This window comes from Macrosteles quadrilineatus, unplaced genomic scaffold (assembly GCF_028750875.1).
Source record: "Macrosteles quadrilineatus isolate MER2022 unplaced genomic scaffold, UCM_ALF_1.0 Scaffold_8__2_contigs__length_117827958, whole genome shotgun sequence".
Lineage (NCBI taxonomy): Eukaryota > Metazoa > Arthropoda > Insecta > Hemiptera > Cicadellidae > Macrosteles > Macrosteles quadrilineatus.
This window is the reverse complement of record NW_026542601.1, coordinates 84,324,096-84,342,825: the sequence shown is the minus strand read 5'-3', so window position 1 is coordinate 84,342,825 and position 18,730 is coordinate 84,324,096. Positions and strand designations below refer to the sequence as shown.

Below are 18,730 nucleotides of genomic sequence, written 5' to 3'. Positions count from 1 at the left end.
ATAATTACTTATAATTTTTAATTAATTATAAAATTAATTTTAAAATTTAGTATTATAAAATTACTATCATAACCTAACCTAACCAACCAAACTTGCTCATATGAAAAATTTGTTGACAAAAAGTTAGTGCTGCCAGCGGGATTCGAACCCGGGACCTCCTGAACTTCAATCCGAAACGCTACCAACTATGCCACGAACGCCGCTGAAATCACATCGTTTCGTTACGGTAATCGTGTCGCCTCAAGAGAAGACATTAGCCACTAGAGATATGACGTCACTACACCTTTAGCCTTAGTCCCTTCCGTGTGCCCATTCCATTTGAGTTTGTGTAAACATAACCCCCAAGACGGATCGTGTTAGTATGGTTGTATCTTAAATTTGTGTATTTATCGTTGTTTTGTGTAGCTATAATTAGTTTATTTGGTGTTTTTTTTTTCTTTTAAATGCCTCCGACGCGACGACAACGAGCGGTTCTAGCGGCGAACGCTGACACTATGTTAGCCATCGTCCCTCCCGTGTGCCCCACCGGTCAGCACCTGACCCTGGACAATCTCAACTATTAGGTTACAAATACGCCCTAACACTACCCTAAAACGGGAACGAAATTTTCGTTCTCAATTGGCCCCTCCATCCGTGTGCTCCCGCTATCTCCGTGTTCCGCCACCTCCGAACCCAAATCTGTCCCGCCACCTCCGAATTCTTGAGTGACCCTTATAATCCCGTCACTGCCTGCGTTGGTAGCTGTCATTGCATCCACGGCTGCGACGCCCCGTGGATGGGAGATTTAATGAAAATTTAACCCGTGGGCTAGGTTAGGTTGGGTTAGGTTAGGTTAGGTTGGGTTAGGTTAGGTTAGGTTGGGTTAGGTTAGGTTAGGTTAGGTTGGGTTAGGTTAGGTTTGGTTTGGACGGAAAGTCTTAACATAGGTATTAACCGAGGATTATAGGGGTCACTCTGAAATTCGGAGGTGGCGGGACACGGAGGTGACGGGACGCGGGAGGTAACCCCTCCATCAATGACCTGCGTTGCCTGTACAGCGAGGCATTTTGAGAAGGAGAAAACCGGCTGGAATGCTTTAGGTTTTATCAATAACGAATATAAACATGGACAACCTTATTTGGCTATAAGTCAGGAAATGTTTGTAGAAAACATTAAAAAGCAATACCAGGTAATGAAACATGATACAATATTTACAGGGAATGTTGATAACTGTTATGTAGAGGTGTATAGTCAATGCTGTTATATACATCGTGAGTATCTCCATGAGTTACACACCAGCAATCTTTGAGTTGATTCTTTTAAACTTATTGTAAATATGACTGTTATTAGTTTTGAAATAACTCATGTAATACTTTGCAATTGCTCGAATTCGAGCAACATGTACACTAGTTATTATTATTATGTGCTCGCTGGTTCCTCCCCTTATAGTATAGCACATCTACCATGCACTACCATCACTGCACCTAAACAATAGAAAAAGTAAAAGTTCTCATTGTAGCGTTTATCACAGCTTTTTGTTGCTAGTTGTTTCAAATTAGCTTTAGTCATAAATTTAAAAAAATAATAGTGCTGTACCTGGTAAACCTTTTAACTTTCAATGCTATTTAATATCATAGAAGCAACTTCTGTAGTTGAAACGGCTGACAAAATTCTTTTATTCTTTTTAAATATGAATACTCATAAGGTTAACATGGGAAACTCCAGAGCCACTGGGGGGGGGGGGGGGGGGGACCGAAGGATTTTTGAGATAAGAATGTGTAAGAATGTGTATCGAGAATGTGAGCTATTATCACACCAAATTTCAGCCCAATCCGACCAGTATTTTTCGTGTTTACTTGTCACAAACAAACATCCATCCATCCATCTATCCATACATCCAAACTTTCTCACTTATAAAATTAGTAGGAATACAGTAAAATATCACAGACTAACCAACACACCATAGATTGAACATATTGTAGAGGTCGTGTTTGTTTACACTTTGTTTCTAGTTATTTCAGTCATTTAAAACCTCGTTTAACCAAATAATATGATATAATCATAAACAATAACTCGTCCCCTAGTACACAAACAGTGTAGTACCCAAACAAGCTTTAAAATTTACAATGTGATGAAAAGTCTACTCGGGTTGGTTAGTCAATGGTTTTATATTATGTGCACATAGGTCAAGTTCCAAAACACTCAATACATTCATTTTGCACATCAAAAACAAGAAAACAATTTATTAAACACAAATCACACATGAGCACAATTTAGAAAAACTTAAATTTCCAAAGAGTCAAACTTCTGCATAACTCTGTTGAGCTTGTCCGCAGTATTTTCAATTATCAACATCCTCGGGCAGGTTGGTATCACTGGACAATTCTCTATCACAGAAGCCCTGACGAAGCTTGGAATCCTCACTTCTTCTTCCTCAGTTGTATCTTTCCTTCTCAGGTTACTGTTCCTGGTATTTTTCCTCTTTGTTGATCTCTTCCGAAAACGTTGCTGTTTTGATGTAGACGGCGGCTGTCCTTCGATGTCTTGAGACGACCCATCACTTTTACGTCGGACAAACAAGGATTTCAATGATTCCCACGACCGCATGGCCTGTCTGTATATTCTTGATTTGAAAGTGAATACGAGCGAATGAAAATGTTCTAGGAACTATGTCTGGTGTCAAATTTGTTCTACTGTTTATGTTGTTTGACACGGTTGAGGAAACAAACCAAAACAAATAAACAGTTAATTGTTGTGATCAGCTGATCTTATACTTTACAGAACTCCTATGTTGGTTCCTCAATAGAATAGAGCAAGACACCAAGGAGTAGAATACCTTAAATATTTTTGTTTAGTGTAATACAGTTCCTTTAAGATTACAGTTGGTCTTGCACTAATATAAAAACAATAAAATGATTAATTAACAAATAATTAGTTGCAGACGAATATAAACTATCTAGGCTATAAAGATCAGACTGTATTTTACTAGCAACATTTGTTTGCGTTTACTACCGAAGTAGACGAAGAATAATCAACTATTTATTAGCTTCATTTGAGCTGATCAAATTTGTTAGTGAATTCCCCATGTAGGAAAAAGCTTTTACCGTAGATCTCATGGTTTTATTTACAGCGTGTGAAGTAAAAATAGAGAAGTATGTACATTACATATTAATTTTGGTCGAGTTTTCGACCACTAGACGACCTCTAGTTATTAATGTAATGTAGATTGCATAAAATATTAGGAATTGAAATTCTGATGATATTGTTCCTACACAAAATAAAATATATCCTCAGTGATACATCTAATTGCGAATTGACCAAAACCTTTTTAAGAACACTAATTGAGTTGATTGATTCAGACTTTGCACAGGCTTATGACCTTTTGTACCTTATTGTATTGTTCTACCACACACATGGAGTGAATGTAGTCCTTTTTATCTTTGGCGGTACTACAGACTAGGCCTATTTAGGCCCTAAAAGCCTAGTCATGTTGTATGTTCAAGGACCCGGGTAAGTACCTTGGCTACAATGATATGCCAGTCACCTAGCGGAAACCTAATGATACTTAAATTCTCAAAAGGAAATACGTCAAGATCCTTAGTAAGCATTCTAAGATTGACATTCTATTTTTAACATGTCTCGCGTCAAATATGTGTAACGAATCTTAGAACAGAAACGGTATTGATCACAAACATAAACAAATGACGTCACTACTAATGTCTATAATAGATGTAACAGCTGATTTTGACGTTTTTGACAGTTCCATTTACATAACATGTTTACTTTCGGGCCAGTGACATCGTTTATGTTTATAGTCTATTCCGTTTCTGTTCTAATATTCTTGGTTAAAGTGAAGAATTTTCAAGGTTAACGATTCTTCAAGTTTTCGATCAGACGTATTTGGGATCCGCGGGTATTGCATAAACAGAAACGGTATCGGTCATAAACATAAACAAATGACGTCACTGGTATGAAAGTAATCATGGCCGTATTATTATTTAAACGGAACTGTCAAAATACCCCCGCCGCAGCAAACCAGCAGACTAAGCGAATTTCCATCTACCTGGCTGGAATTCCACTAAATTATTCCCTTAAAATTGTCCGATTTATTTCCTAATTAAATATCATTAATTTTAATGAGTACTCAGGTTTGCTGCTACAGGGAAGAAAATAGGGGGTTTTTATTGAAATATTGATAGCTTAGTATGAAGTAAACACAATTTCAAAATTCCATTAAAATATGTCCATAGACAAGCAACTTACAAAAATGTATTTATTCTCAATAAGAATAACATGGTAATTTTAAATTTACATTTTTTGGGATTTTTTCTGTAACCGTTAGGCATACAACAATGCTTCAATACAGGCCTACTCAACTACTTGTTTTTTAACTCTAGTCTACAAAATGGTTTGGAAGGAAATTGAAAATGTTATGTTTTCAGGGTGAAAATGCCACATAAACCGAAAATGTTCTCATAGTCCGATCATGATGGTTCGAGAACTCGTTCGAATAAATGTAGGTTTACACGTTTATATCAAATTTAATCAAAATCGGTTAATTTTTGCTTGAGTTATCGTGCTAACGGAAACATATATGAATTTGAACGGACGGTGTTTTGGCCTTTGGAGACCTCAAAACGAAAAAGGAAATCGGTCCCGGGTCCAGGTCTTTCCATGAGACCTACGGTAATAGCTTATTCCCTATATGGGTTATTCGCTAAAAGACCACTAACCATATGAGTTAATAAGTACATGTTTCGGCCAATGACGTAATTTGTCAATGTTTATGATCCATACCGTTCTTAATATGAGTGGGTTCTGCCATAGACTAACCAACACAAGTAGACTTCTCATCCCATTGTAAATTTTGAAGCTCGTTTTTCATGTCTAGTTCATGTATGCCACACTGGGCGCTAGTGTCGACGAAATTTTGTTTCTATTATTTTAGGGTTAATTCCTTGATTTGTGCTCTACTGTTTGGTTAAATAACTAGGGGACAATTTATTGTTTATGATTAGATCGTATTATTTGGTTAAACGAGGTTTTAAATGACTGTATTAAAACAAATTGTAAACAAAACACGACCTCTACATAAACCGTACAGAACTAACAATAAAATTGTCTTCAGCTGTTCCATAAGGATGAGAAATCTACTTAGGGAGTATGTTTTATCTATGGTTCTGCTAATAACAAACTTTGTACGTTACAGCTATCCAGCACACACATCGAGTTACAGTTTTGGTCCCTAGTTCTGTTTTTGTTGTAGTACATATTTGTTGGACAAACAAGGTTACTTATAATTTTATGGTAAAAATACAATCCATTAAAACATTACGTTTATTGTGCGAATTATAAATAACTTAACACTTTAGCACAACTAATCTTTAGCCTATAAACGTCAAGCTCCGATAGTAAGTATCTCAATTAAGTGTTTGAACCAAAGAAGACATTTATTAACTCGGGATAATGTCCTAAATGGGCGTTAATCACTTGTAATTTTTCACCGCGTCAATCACGATTCCCAATGCAAAATTAAATGACTTGATTGCTATGAGAGCTTTCATTACATTTTTTTTAAAGGAAATAAAGGTGAATACAACCGTACTTTCATAGTGTTATAAGTTATGTAATTAGGATTTAATTATACACTTATCAATGTTAACCACTTCAGCACTTAAGCATTTGCCCTCCTATCGACACAGCAGATATAAACTATAAAAGATCAGATATAGTTAAAGGGTTTCAGGGTATAACATGTCCTTGATGATTTGATGCTTTAGTTGTTTCAAAAATTGTTGTGTTTTTCTGTAAGCTAAAATTTGAAATTTACATATTTTCTGTACGATATTTTGCTTTCAACAGATTGCTTCAAAGTACTAAGATACTTTCGCTAGTTTATAGGTTTATTTTATAGTGATGTTCTAGTAAGCAAATATGCAAATGCTTTAACGTTATCAAATTCTTTACATTTATTTAAAATATCGTTGAAGGTTGTTATTTAGGTCGTGAACTTTGAGGTGTAAGTATTAGCTTCGAAAAAAGAATAATTTTGAATAAAAAATTTAAACTTTAACTAAGCCTAATTAATTTTTTGCCTGTATTCAGTAAAAATAATAAATATGTTTAATAGGAAAAAATTGATTTCATAAAATAATATTGAGTATTCTTTAATAATCACTTAATGTTTTGCACCCTGGTTGAACAACATGAGTAAATTCTAAGTTCATACCATTCCCTTGATTTTTTACGTATCAATTTAAGCTTTTGAAGAAGTGAATCCATAAATACTTACAGACAATTGTTAATACTCAGTATGGTAAAAGTGAGTCAAGTGTTTGAGTTTTTTATCAATCGATTAGCAATGCTTGTGACTATGATGTGTCTTGCCATAAATTGCCAAGAGGGTAAAATTCGATCTGGAAAATGCCAAACTTTATTTAGCTCTTTAGAAATGTAATTTAATGTTTAGTTATCCTGTATGATAAATCATGAACCAGTGGCTGGCAATTTTGGACGCCATTTTAATTTAAAAAAACTCAAAACACTATTTCCGACCTGGATACTCCCTTCTGGAAACAAAAGGTAAGATTTTATGTTAAAACCAATTTCAGCACCCACTGATATTTTTACCACGCTCAATGTGTTAAAATGAAGATAATGAGGCTAAAACCTAGCATTAGTAACTGTGAGACAAATGTGAAAATAGCACATTCTCCATTTCAAACTGATTCTATTTTCAAAAAGAAAGCCTACTTAAACAAATTCAAAACTGTTGAAGGAAATGACAACGACTAATGTAGAGATGTTTTGATAGGTACAAACAAGTCAATATGTATTCAAACAATTAGTTAAGTAACACTAATAAAGAATTTAGGGAGTTAAAACTAAAATATAAAGAAACCATAACAGTTGTATACAAGGATAACTGCTTATAAAGTTACTAAACCTTTAGCGGTCTTAAAAATAGTTGTCTTCTACCCTTTAAGTAGTACGAGTAACAAGTTTGCAGGTTAAGGGTTAATTTGTATCTTGTTATGTAAACTGTTTTCTGTCCCACTTTCTCCCTGTGGCTACCATATCTTATCACTGGGCAAAACTAGATTTGATAATGAAAAACGATGTATCAGTATCTGAGGATAAGATCTTGACAAAACAGGATTGGCAAAACAATGTGACGTTTAGTCAAACCTTTCCCGCCACGTGATAGAAAAAGAGAGAGGATTTTTCAAAAACGGTAAAGTGGTTTTGCGGGAATTAATTGCGCCAACTGACCTGAGTCAGTAAGGTATTCCTGAATTGCGCCAACTACTCCAGGGAGCCAGCTTATACGTGCATTAACTGCGCCAAGTGACGGCGCTCTTTGACTGTATAATTGACTAGGTTAGGTTGGGTTAGGTTAGGTTAGGCTAAGTTAGGTTGGGTTAGGTTAAGTTAGGTTAGGATGACGTAAACAAGGTTACCGTATTCCTTCTGTGGGCAACTCACCCCTACCTTTCTTGGGCTTGGCGCAACTAAGAAACAATTTTAGGGACCCTTTGAGGGCTTAGCGCAATTAAGGAACTCTTTGGCGCAATTAATGCACAACCTTTTTGACACGAGGACTCCGGTTCAACATTTCAAAAAGTTTGAATCCCACCAATAATCAATTACTTTCAGTATGTAATAATGAGTAATGGTTTGGAGCCCTACTAATCTGCAAAACTAACCTTAATAGCAAACAAAAAGATATAAAAATCCGAATAGGAGATACATTTTCTATATGAGAGCTTTCTCTGCTAAAACTATTTTCTCCAAGTATAACATGGTAGTTTTAAATGTGCATTCTAAATTTATTTGTAACCTTTAATGGTACAACAATGCTTCAATGTACAAAGTTACAGTTTTTGGCTGTGAAGAACATTTGGATTTTTATGGGTACTAATTTGTAAAAACTGACTTTTGAACAATTCAAATCCCCATAAAACATTTTTCCATTGCCCGATTATGCTGGTTCGTGAACTTAATCAGCCATATCCACCCCTTCGCATTCATGTCAAATTAATTAAAATTTACCCTTATTTTGTAATGATTTTACCCTCATCTATTGTAGAATACTACAATAGATGAGGGTAAAATCATTGACATCTTCACTCAATGCCATCCACAGGTACTTGACCACAGTAATTTGTAGTAATGATCCGAACATGATTATTATCGCGAAGGCCGAAGTAATCTTTCACAAATAATATTCCAGATTGATACCTCGTGGATTCGGACTGCGAAAACATCCTTCTCTGGCTACAAGTGTGACGTAGATAACGTATCTACATGTGTTAAGTTTTATGCACTCTCTCACTTATCACCTGATGACGGGATGAGACCTCAGATCCGGAAACGTCAGGAAAACATTGTTTTTACTAATCCAGATGGAAAATGTTCCCAACAATCCCTGACTCCACTATCTAGTTAATATTTTCGGGTTTAGACATTAAAACTAGTCTAAATTATAATTTGTATACAGTTTTATTTTGCAAAATGTTTGGACTGTACTAAAGAAACTCCGAATCAATTATGGTTCATCATAATTTGCTTCTACGTCATATATCCTTGATTAACTAATAAAGTAATTTTGATTACTTAAGTTGTTTTACTATTAACAACATCAGTTTTCTAATAGCTAAGCGTTCTTTTCCACAGTAATATGGCTGAGAAAATAAAACTATTTTAAACAACCACAGTCTACGCACAGACCTCTGAAGCTAGGCTTTTTCCATGGATACTTTTTGTTGTTGTAGGAAGCAATACTGAAAAAATATTATTATTTTTTTGTTTTTCAAGTGTGTATGTTAGTTTGGGTAAATATTTAATTAATGCGTTTTTCATTGTATCCAGGTAAAAAAAAATCTGATTATGATTTTATTTTATTGGAATCATCTGGGAAGCCGAGTAGCTATATTATTCGCCTTAGTTCTGAAGGTCGCTGGTTTGATTGTGAGCAAAGGCGATTATTGACTGATGTGCCATTTGTCATTGGGCTATGAATTAGCAATGCTATTTAATAAATGTTTGACGTGTCCTATTTATAACATATTGAATATATATTTTTTCTGAAATATTCAATATATATTTTAGATTTTTCTGAATATGTTTTTGCCTGTCCTCAACAATAAACATTACTTTGCATGTCCCCAAAAAAACATTGAACAGGAGCACCAAGGTGTATACTTGTATTATAAGAAATACTAGCAGCCAGCGTCAATCTGTGACTTCAAGAATTAATTTACAATTTTCTATTGCGAATCCTATCAAAACACAAAATCTAACGTAAGTCACTTTCTTCTTTACATATAATACAAATAACATTACAACGTTTTACTTGAATTTACCAAAACATCACCAACTGAAACGATAACACCATTTTCATATGGATGTAAAAAAAATATCATGGCCATCTCTTTTAATGCAAAGAAGTGTAAACTCGAAAAGTTAAGATGATTGACAGCAGAATTCAGCACAAACTCTGTAATTTTAAAAGCTTATAGGACGAAGGGCTTTCATGGGATATCATCCAAACCCGCAAAAGGCACATCTAGAGAATAAGTGCTTTAAATTGATACCCAACATGCATATAAAAATAAATATTTAGGGATCGATTTGAAGTACTAAAAAATTCAACAGATTGTTTGAACAGCTGACTTTTAAATCAATTGTAAAACCACCATATGACAATTGTAAGAACAATTTATTAAGTATCGAATAACATTTTATTATTCGAAACCAAGAAGTGTTTTGTGATTATTTGCGTCGGGATGATAATTATAGTTCACTAGTAATCATGAAAGATTAATTTCAGTATTCGATATTTGATATTCACCTCATGCCTAGAAATCGGTAACTTTGAGGGCTAGTAAGGGAGTGAAATATACAATTGCCGAACACCAGCTGATTATATGTAGATTAACCATACGGCAAACGGCGGTTTTCAGGACAGAATCCACGAAAGTTAACTAAAACAGCTGATTAAAACAGAGTGTAGTGAAAAAATCACTTTTCCTTCCCTGTCAATGATCACATGGTAAAACTAATTACTAGAAGAGGATGGTGGTCACACAATATGGAAGTTTGGGAGGAGAAGACCTTGACTGCATACGTCAACGCGGTCGTTAGGTTAATCACTAAACTAAAAGTATCCGGTATTATCTCTGATTATATACCCCTTGTGACCGCAGTACTGCAGTGCGCATGCTTAGTGTAGATTGGTAGGGGTATAGAATACGCATGCACCTATTGGTGATGTTGAAAATACTGTAAACAACTTAACTTAACCACTATGCATTGAACAAAGGAGTGTTTAAAACCCTTAAAATTTAATTTGAAAAATAAATCCAATAGTAGACATTTGTTAATACCCCGCTGCAACAAACCTACAGACTATACGAATTTCTATTTGCCTGATCAGATTTCCACTGAAATATTCCCTTAAACATGTTATATTTCCCATTTAAATACGATTAGGTTTAGTAAGTGGTTTGATGCTAAATGGAATGTCATAAAGTTAGTTTTTTTTGTGTGTAAATTAGGCTAAGAAAATGCTGGTTCCGCTTGTATGAGGTACTCCCCACCTAATCCAAACACTTGTTTAGTAGTTCGAATTTATAAACTAAAAACCACCAAATTTATACAAAAATTATAACCTACATTGTAGTCCTCCTTTTTACATGAAAATATATCAATAACATTATTTTCATAACTTACTGTTATAGGATCTTTTTTCATTTCCAAAATCAATGACAAAGTTTTAGACTAAATAAACCTAATACATTGTGTTGTGTAAAATATTATATTTAATTTGTTTGGATCAGCTGTCTGAAATAATTGTGAAATAATCCTTTGACTGTTGTTCTCATGGTTTACGTTGAAATGCCTACACAAAGGTGAACATTGTGAATTTTCTCATGCTTCCGTGGAGATCAATTAGTATTTACTTTGGAAACCTCACCTCAAAACTTTGGACATCCAAGGGGCGTAGCCCGAGAGGAACTTAGGAAAGTAAATAGGCCTAAGACATTCCTAGATATGTGGACCATCTTTGTGCTTAATTTCGTGTGTATCTTTTTAGTATTTTAGTCGTGAGAGCCGCACATACAGACAGACACCAAATCAATTTTATAATAGTATAGATAGATGACATGTATAATGTATAAATCACTAATACAAGTAATGTACAAACAAATACTCTAGTTTATTAATATATGTTCCACGTAGATAGTTGAAAATCAAAAAGGGATTCTCCTGTATAATATTAGACAAAAGTAAGACATTCGTTTGAATACAAGAAGATGACTAGTTTTGAATTTAAAAAAATATTAACCCCTATGACCATTGAGTGTTTTACTACTTGAATCTTATTTGTCATTATTAGTTTTAATCGATGCTGTATTTACAGAGAAAATTACTGTCATAAACATAATGTAAATTTAGTCACAACAATAATGCACATCTATTAATGCTATTCGGCCACTTCTGTATGCATGACTATTGCTCAACGCTCAAGATCAGAGGTTGGGATGTAGCAATGTGAATAATGATATGACTGTGATTGCATTTAAAACTTGAACGACGTTCTTCAATTGTTCTGAAGTGCATTAATTAGGTAATAATAGCGATGGATGCAAATTTAAACATGTAACTCTAATAGAAACAACAGGTGCTGTAAACCACATTGATATGACATGAAGAGATTCCTGTTTCAGGAAAAATTACATAGTATTACGCGAGATAGCATTCGTTTTTGAAATATCATTCGATAAGATACGGCATGACAAATGAAATGATGCACACTTCGTGCTGACTTGTATATCAGCTCTAACAATGCCTTCATTGCGAACAAATGCATATAATTACAAATATACAAATCAACATAGTCTTTTATACTTATAGATTAAATACATTTGTACCTAATCAACTAATACTGTACTACCGAAGTCAAACTAAAGGAGAAATTCCTTATTCGAAAGATTAATGATCTTCTAACAGGAGCTTCGAACTACTCTCTGGTAACAACCTACATAATGTTTTACCAAAAATACTATTCCCGTTCCATCTCCTTCCACTTATAACTTCAACCAAATTTGACCAATGGTAAAGTTGGGCTTCTCAAAACTTTATTGGAAAGTATTAGATAATCCTACTTGATACCAACATTCATAATTTTTTGTCTCAATTGCACTGTGATATTTTGTATTATAGTGACAGCATTAATTACGTCTTACCCTAGTTACAAAGGTCTGTAAATTGACACTCTGTTATAAACAGATCAAATAAACAAATTGAGTGCCTTGAGTTTGAAATGTGTGAGTGTTTTATCAAATGACACTGGTGATAGTTGGTATCAGACATTATCATGACAGTGGGCCACTGAAACAATTCATCCTCATGGTGAAACAACTCTCCGTCGACCTACTTCGATATATGGACATCTGCGAGAATAAACAAAACCTGAACAGTTAACATTAATTAGGCCTATCTGTACTTTGAACATCATGAGCGCAACATGAGTCATATGGACTTTGGACACAACTTGAAATTTCAAGTCGATAACGAACTAAGGGAATACTTGGATCAACATCTGAAACAATTATGACTGAAAATAGTTTCGCACTTTTAAGTTTTGGAACAATACACGTGTTTAATTGTAAAGTGAATTTTTTTACTCATTTTAGCGAATTTCCCATATAGGGAATAACCAATTACCGTAGGTCTCATGGTAAGACCTGAACCCGAGTCCGACGACCAATATTTTTTTAAACAGCTTACCAAATTTAAAATTATGTCGTCAGATGCTAGACTATAACAAAATTAAAACTAAATTTCTAAAAAACTGAAACCCAAACTAAAATTATGGTTTTGACATTCCCCTCCTTAAAAATTACCTTTCTTTCAACACAAAAATCACAAAAATCCCTTGAGTGGTTGATTCAGAAACTTGAAATAAAAACACCTCAAACGTTTTAAAATACCTATATAAGATTAGTGTCAACAATTTAATTTGTAGACGATAAATAGTTTTTTCCTCTATTCCATCCTTAAAGCCATAGCGACTCGTTTTGACACAAGGTTTGGAAAGCAAGGAGGTTTTTCGATACACTCAAAGTAACTAAAAAACTCTCAATGGATTATACCCCCGCCGCAGCAAACCTGCAGACTAAGCGAATTTCCATTTGCCTGATTGGATTTAGACTAAAATGTCTCCTTAAAAATATCACATTTATTCCCTATTTAAATAGAATCAGTTTACACATACTTAGGTTTGCTGCAACAGGGAGGGTAAAAGTGTTTTTTTATGTAAAATGTTAATAGTTAGTAAGAAATAAAAACATTTTCCAAATTTGGGCAAAATATGTTAATCAACAAGCACACTACAACGGTTTACTTATTCTCCATAAGAATAACATGGGAATTTTAAATTAACAATTTTTTGGAATTTTCTCCGTAACCATTAGGCGCATTATAACGCTTCAATATACTAAATTATTTGTTTTTTTAAGCTCTACAAAATAGTTTGGAAAGAAATTTCAAAATTTTATGTTTTTTTGGTCAAAAATAGGAAAAACCCATTTTTACCCCATAAAAGCCCCCATAAACCCCTGTTCCCATAGTCCGATCATGCTGGTTCGCGAACTCGTTCGAATAAACGTAGGTTTACACGTTGGTACCAAATTTCATCAAAATCGGATCATTTTTGCTCGAGTTATCGCGCTAACGGACACACATATATATATATAAATATATATATATATAAATATATATATAAATATATATATATAAATATAATATATAAATATATATATATATATATATATATATGAATTTGAACGGATGGTGTTTTTGGCCTCTAGGGACCTCAAAACGAAAAAAAAAATCGGTCCCGGGTCCAGGTCTTACCATGAGTACTACGGTAATAGCTTATTCCCTATATGGGAAATTCGCTAATAACAGGAGAGCGATGAATGGATTCACGCGGATGCGTGATAAGGTTTTTGTAGATGTTCTAATCTATCTAATTGTCAAATCTTTTGATGTAAGACTAGTAAATACTATATGACTCGTTAAACAAATTCAGATAATCGGTCAAATGAAAGTAGGCAGGTCATTGTTTATTTGACGTATTTGACTAATCGAAATAGCAAACGCAATACAGGATTACAAGTGACTAACATATTTTATAATAAAATGGATCAGCTGTTAGGCATATACAATCACAATTGAAATACAGCTGATTATAGATCAGCTGGTTTAACAACAATGGTAGACGGATTATATCGTGATAGAAGGGTATATATGCCTCCATCTATAGGACTTTTTATCAATTATTTTGAGGTTTTTAAAAGTGACAATTTTTTCCTTATTTATTATTGAACATGTATGCAAAGATTTATTTGATTTGGCGAATTTTTTCAGTGATTTTTAAAATAAAATTGAAAACATTGCGCCTAGCAATAATCAATGAAATGAAAACTCTAAACGGCGTTTTCTCAAAACTACGTTTTTAATCAACGTAAGTTTGCATTTTCGTAAGTTTGAATAACTTTAAAACTACATATTATTTTTCAATGCAATTTTAACCAGATGTTCTTGGTAGTATTTGGAAGGTTTGTGTGTATAAAAAAAAACATTCAGCAATTATTTATTCCTATAAATTTTAATGTTTTACATTAAAAATCTGATTTTGTTACATTTTTCATATTATTGTAAACAGGTCTACTAAAGCTGTATTTGTTGAGGTACCATAGTTTCAATACACATAAATGTTCATTGTTATGTGGGAAAGTAAAATATATTTACTTTTTTCATTATGTTAATAAAAAAAAGTAATTCAAAATTGATTTTTTTTATTATTAAAATTTTTAAAGTTACCTTAATGTGACCCAAAATCGACGTGGATAAATTTTTTTTATATAAATCCTCTAATTTGGTGAAGTAGAAACAGAATAAACCCAAAAAACCATTTTAAATAAATAATTTAAAAAAGTTTTAGAAGGAGGCATATCTCCTTCGGAAAATATTTAACCGTTTTAAAGAACTCTACTGTTCGGATGACAGATGAGTTGATTCTAGCTGAATCATCAAAGACCTTGACTGTACGTGGGGCACGCTTCATCCGTGATACTATGTTTGTGTATTTTGCTGACGAAATGGTCGAACTACCTTGCCAAGGTCACAGTTTCACCCTTGGTTTGTCTACAGTTAAGATGCAATGACCATAACTGTGAGAGTAACTAGACAACCAAATACTGTTGATATTTATGTATTGATCTCTTGCTTACACCGAGACGCAATAATTATCAACAATTTGTAGATATTTGAATAAACATTTGGACCTAATTAAAGTCGTAACCGGTTTTATCCATATGGGATGTATATATTTTCTCTGCAGCACGAACTGTGTTGTTATGAATTGGACAAATGTGTTGACAAACCCTAACGTGATGCACAAAACAGTAAGAAGATACCATAAATGACACTGTAAATCTTTAAGAGTTTCCAATAGTGTATTAGAAATATTTGCAGAGGGTTAAGTTTAAGTATAGTTAGATATTTTGGATCCCATTAAAAGTCTTAATTTTTTTCTACCTTCCCGCTATCCCTTTATGACGTTCGTATGCTCAAAAATACTTTTAATGAAAATTTCTCTAAAAAGCGTACGTTGCTGTAATAATACTGTTTACAGTAATTTTCAACCAAAACTTACAGTAGTGTCAATAGATACAACTGAAATACTTTAACTTGTCAGCATCAGAATAAATTAAGTTGTTGTTCTTGTGTTTTGTCAATATAAAAAGATAGTACAGTATTTCGCTCGAAAATAATCACTAGGAACTTATTACATGTTTTGTATAACATAAAAAAACCTTGAGCAACTAAAAGTGTAAATATAGAAAATAACATTTTACACACCCCAGACAGAAATTTAAAAAAAGGATTGTATATTATTAGTTTAGTTATTAGTAAATACAATATAGTAATTTTAACAATACTAAAAGTCTTGAATAGGTTACTCGATGTTTACAACCTAATTTGCTTTGTTTTCTTAAATTTGGCCATGTTTAATTCAACAAGGTCTTCCTTAAACAGCATCATTCAGGTCAGTAGCCAAAAATAGTGATTCAATTGTCATGAATCAAACTGCTATTACGTGGTATGTGCATGATAGTTTTTTTATTGTTCTTGATTTAATAGAATAAGTTTTTTTTCAATCATTGTCAAAAAGAACCGCCTTTAGACTTGGTTTAACGACTAATTATTTCGACATAACAACAGAGGAACCAAAAGAATTGTTCTCAAAATAGGTATTGTCATTAATTAATTGAGTCATTAATTAATTTTCCTTTGCAATACTATTTAGCTTATTTGCAGTAAGCCCACAGCATAGCTATCTCACCCTCTTTTAATAACAATTATTTCTTACAATATTAAAATTTCATAGGTGAATATACTCGTTGCCTAGTTGGTTTTAATGCCATCATGGTCAGTTATAATCTTTGTCTTCGGCGGTGTTAGAACCTGATAGCTTGGCGGACAAACGTAAAGTTATTTCCGTCGATTTGAAAGGTTTAAACAAAAATACAGAGTGCAAATTAGTGTTGTTTTGCAACTCCATTATCAAATCACTTCGGACTTTTCGCTCTAAACGTTGTTTACAGAAATGCTGACGTCACATTAGACTTCCGTCTGATTTGTGATAGGGTAGACATTGATCACAACATTCACAACAAAACTTATGTTTGTAACTGACCCATTTATTCCAAGCAAAATATAATTTTTAATTGGAGTATGAAACGTATTGTTATGAGTAATGACCTCACACACGTGCCCCAAGAATTGCAATAATTGTCTGTGGAACTTGAACTGTTTTGAGTGTACACGAAAACAATCACCTTTTAGTTGTTATTCCACAATATCGATTGGACTACTGACTTACTGATAGCAAGTAGGTTTTTTTATATTCACAAAAATTTTTAAAGTTTATGAATTACAGTGTTTGGATTAATATTTATCTAACTAGAACGACGCATATTTTTAAAAGGCCTATTTTCACTGTATCGTTTGCTTAAAACGTTAAATTTTCATTTGTACTTCATTCAGCAAGAAGCACAAAAATTGGTCAACATGTCTAGCTTACGAGGTTATGGCAGTTTATGCATTCATTTTTGATACTGATACCATTTTTTTTTATTTTACAATACCAACGGCATAGCCTACACCATTTTACATTTTTTAAACACGTGTTTCAGATGGCCAAAAGATGAGACAACAAATTCGTAGAGATATAACAGAGATAAACTTTGAAAAGAAAACAAGATTTGACAACAAATTGATAAGTAACCAGAACATTAAATAAATATATAACAAGAATAACAATTTAGATTGAGTCAAAGCTGATGTTAAAAATATGGTTGGAGTTATATCATATTCCTATGATGATTTTATGTAGCCTATATTGAAAAAAAAAAAAAAAAATTGTAGTCAACAGTGTATAAAAACAGGCATGCAGTTGTAGTTGATTAGTAAAATTACCTGTTCACATTAATTTGTTCATGAATTTGCTGTAAAGAGGTTAGCTAGAGTAACATCTACGTCAGTTTTGTCTGTGCTGCTGTATTAGGGGTACCTACTTGTGGGTCCCTAGCCATCTATATTCCCGAAAAAATTAAATTCGTCTTCCAATAGCCTTTAACATTAGAGTAGTTTAAACCCACGTAAATACGTAACAACTTTCTAGTGATACACTTTCAAACAGATTGAACATTGTAGTTACCAATTGAACCTTTTGTGTATACTTCTACAATGTTTGTATGAATGTTTGGCACATTTATTTTTAAATTTGTATAGCACTAGCAACTGAAGGCCAACATACTCATAATGTCCTAATAAATATAAACACGACGAAAAACTTTTCATAGTTTTAGGCTGATTTCATTAAAATATTTCACGATTTCAACAGCGAAAAGCTTTAACACTTAGTAAACCGTAGGAACCGGAATCGTCCAATAAAAAACTTGCTCACCGGAATCACCACCCAAACCCTGAATTAAACTGACATACCTTCAGGCACCTTTTCCGACCCGAACACTAGCGGCATTTCACTTGACGGGAAGACAGTCGGTGACGGACTAGGCTGGCTTTCTGCTAGTCACAGCCAATGATTATTCATCACTATCGTTATCATCGGCAAGGTGAACGTCTACAAATGACAGATGATACCTGTCATTCACAGATGATTTATCCCGTGAATATTCTACACAGAGTACGCTAATGCGAGATTACACAGAGCCTTGACACTCTGAACGCACAACGGGAAACAACTAAACAAACTGAGCTAAATGAACATAACCTCAAAACTTATCTGACCTAATAATGATAATGGACGTTCCCTTTGATTAGCGCAGTTAAGGTGGTCAGGGTTCATTTGGTTTTCATTGCGGTGCGTAAAAGTTGGTTTGTGTTTGTACAGGAGTAGTTTCATTCAGATTTCGACGTATTGTTTGTTTAAGAAAGTTGTGGGATGTAAGGAAATAATGATTTCAAAGAATTAACATGAATAATGCTTAGCACTACAGTAGTAGTTGATAATTTAATTTCTATTGAATGGAATGGTTTATTTTTATACTAATACGTGGAAACTCGGCACTGTAATATTGTAGGAATTTGTAAACAAAAATTTACCTGTCACAAACAAAACTAATGTTGATGTCAATCTGACTAACCTCTT

At 33.5% G+C, this 18,730-nt stretch overlaps 1 protein-coding gene across 1 annotated transcript in view; it reads right to left on the bottom strand.

The window, feature by feature from the left end:
- LOC129001069 (alpha-tocopherol transfer protein-like) overlaps nucleotides 1-18,319 on the bottom strand; it is a 51,289-nt gene extending 32,970 nt beyond the window's left edge. Inside the window, exon 1 of the mRNA XM_054428223.1 lies at nucleotides 18,064-18,319. Within this exon, the coding sequence (XP_054284198.1) occupies nucleotides 18,064-18,100 (37 nt within the window). The 5' untranslated portion in view covers nucleotides 18,101-18,319. The remainder of the gene's footprint in view (nucleotides 1-18,063) is intronic.
- Between the last annotated feature and the right edge of the window lie 411 nt (nucleotides 18,320-18,730).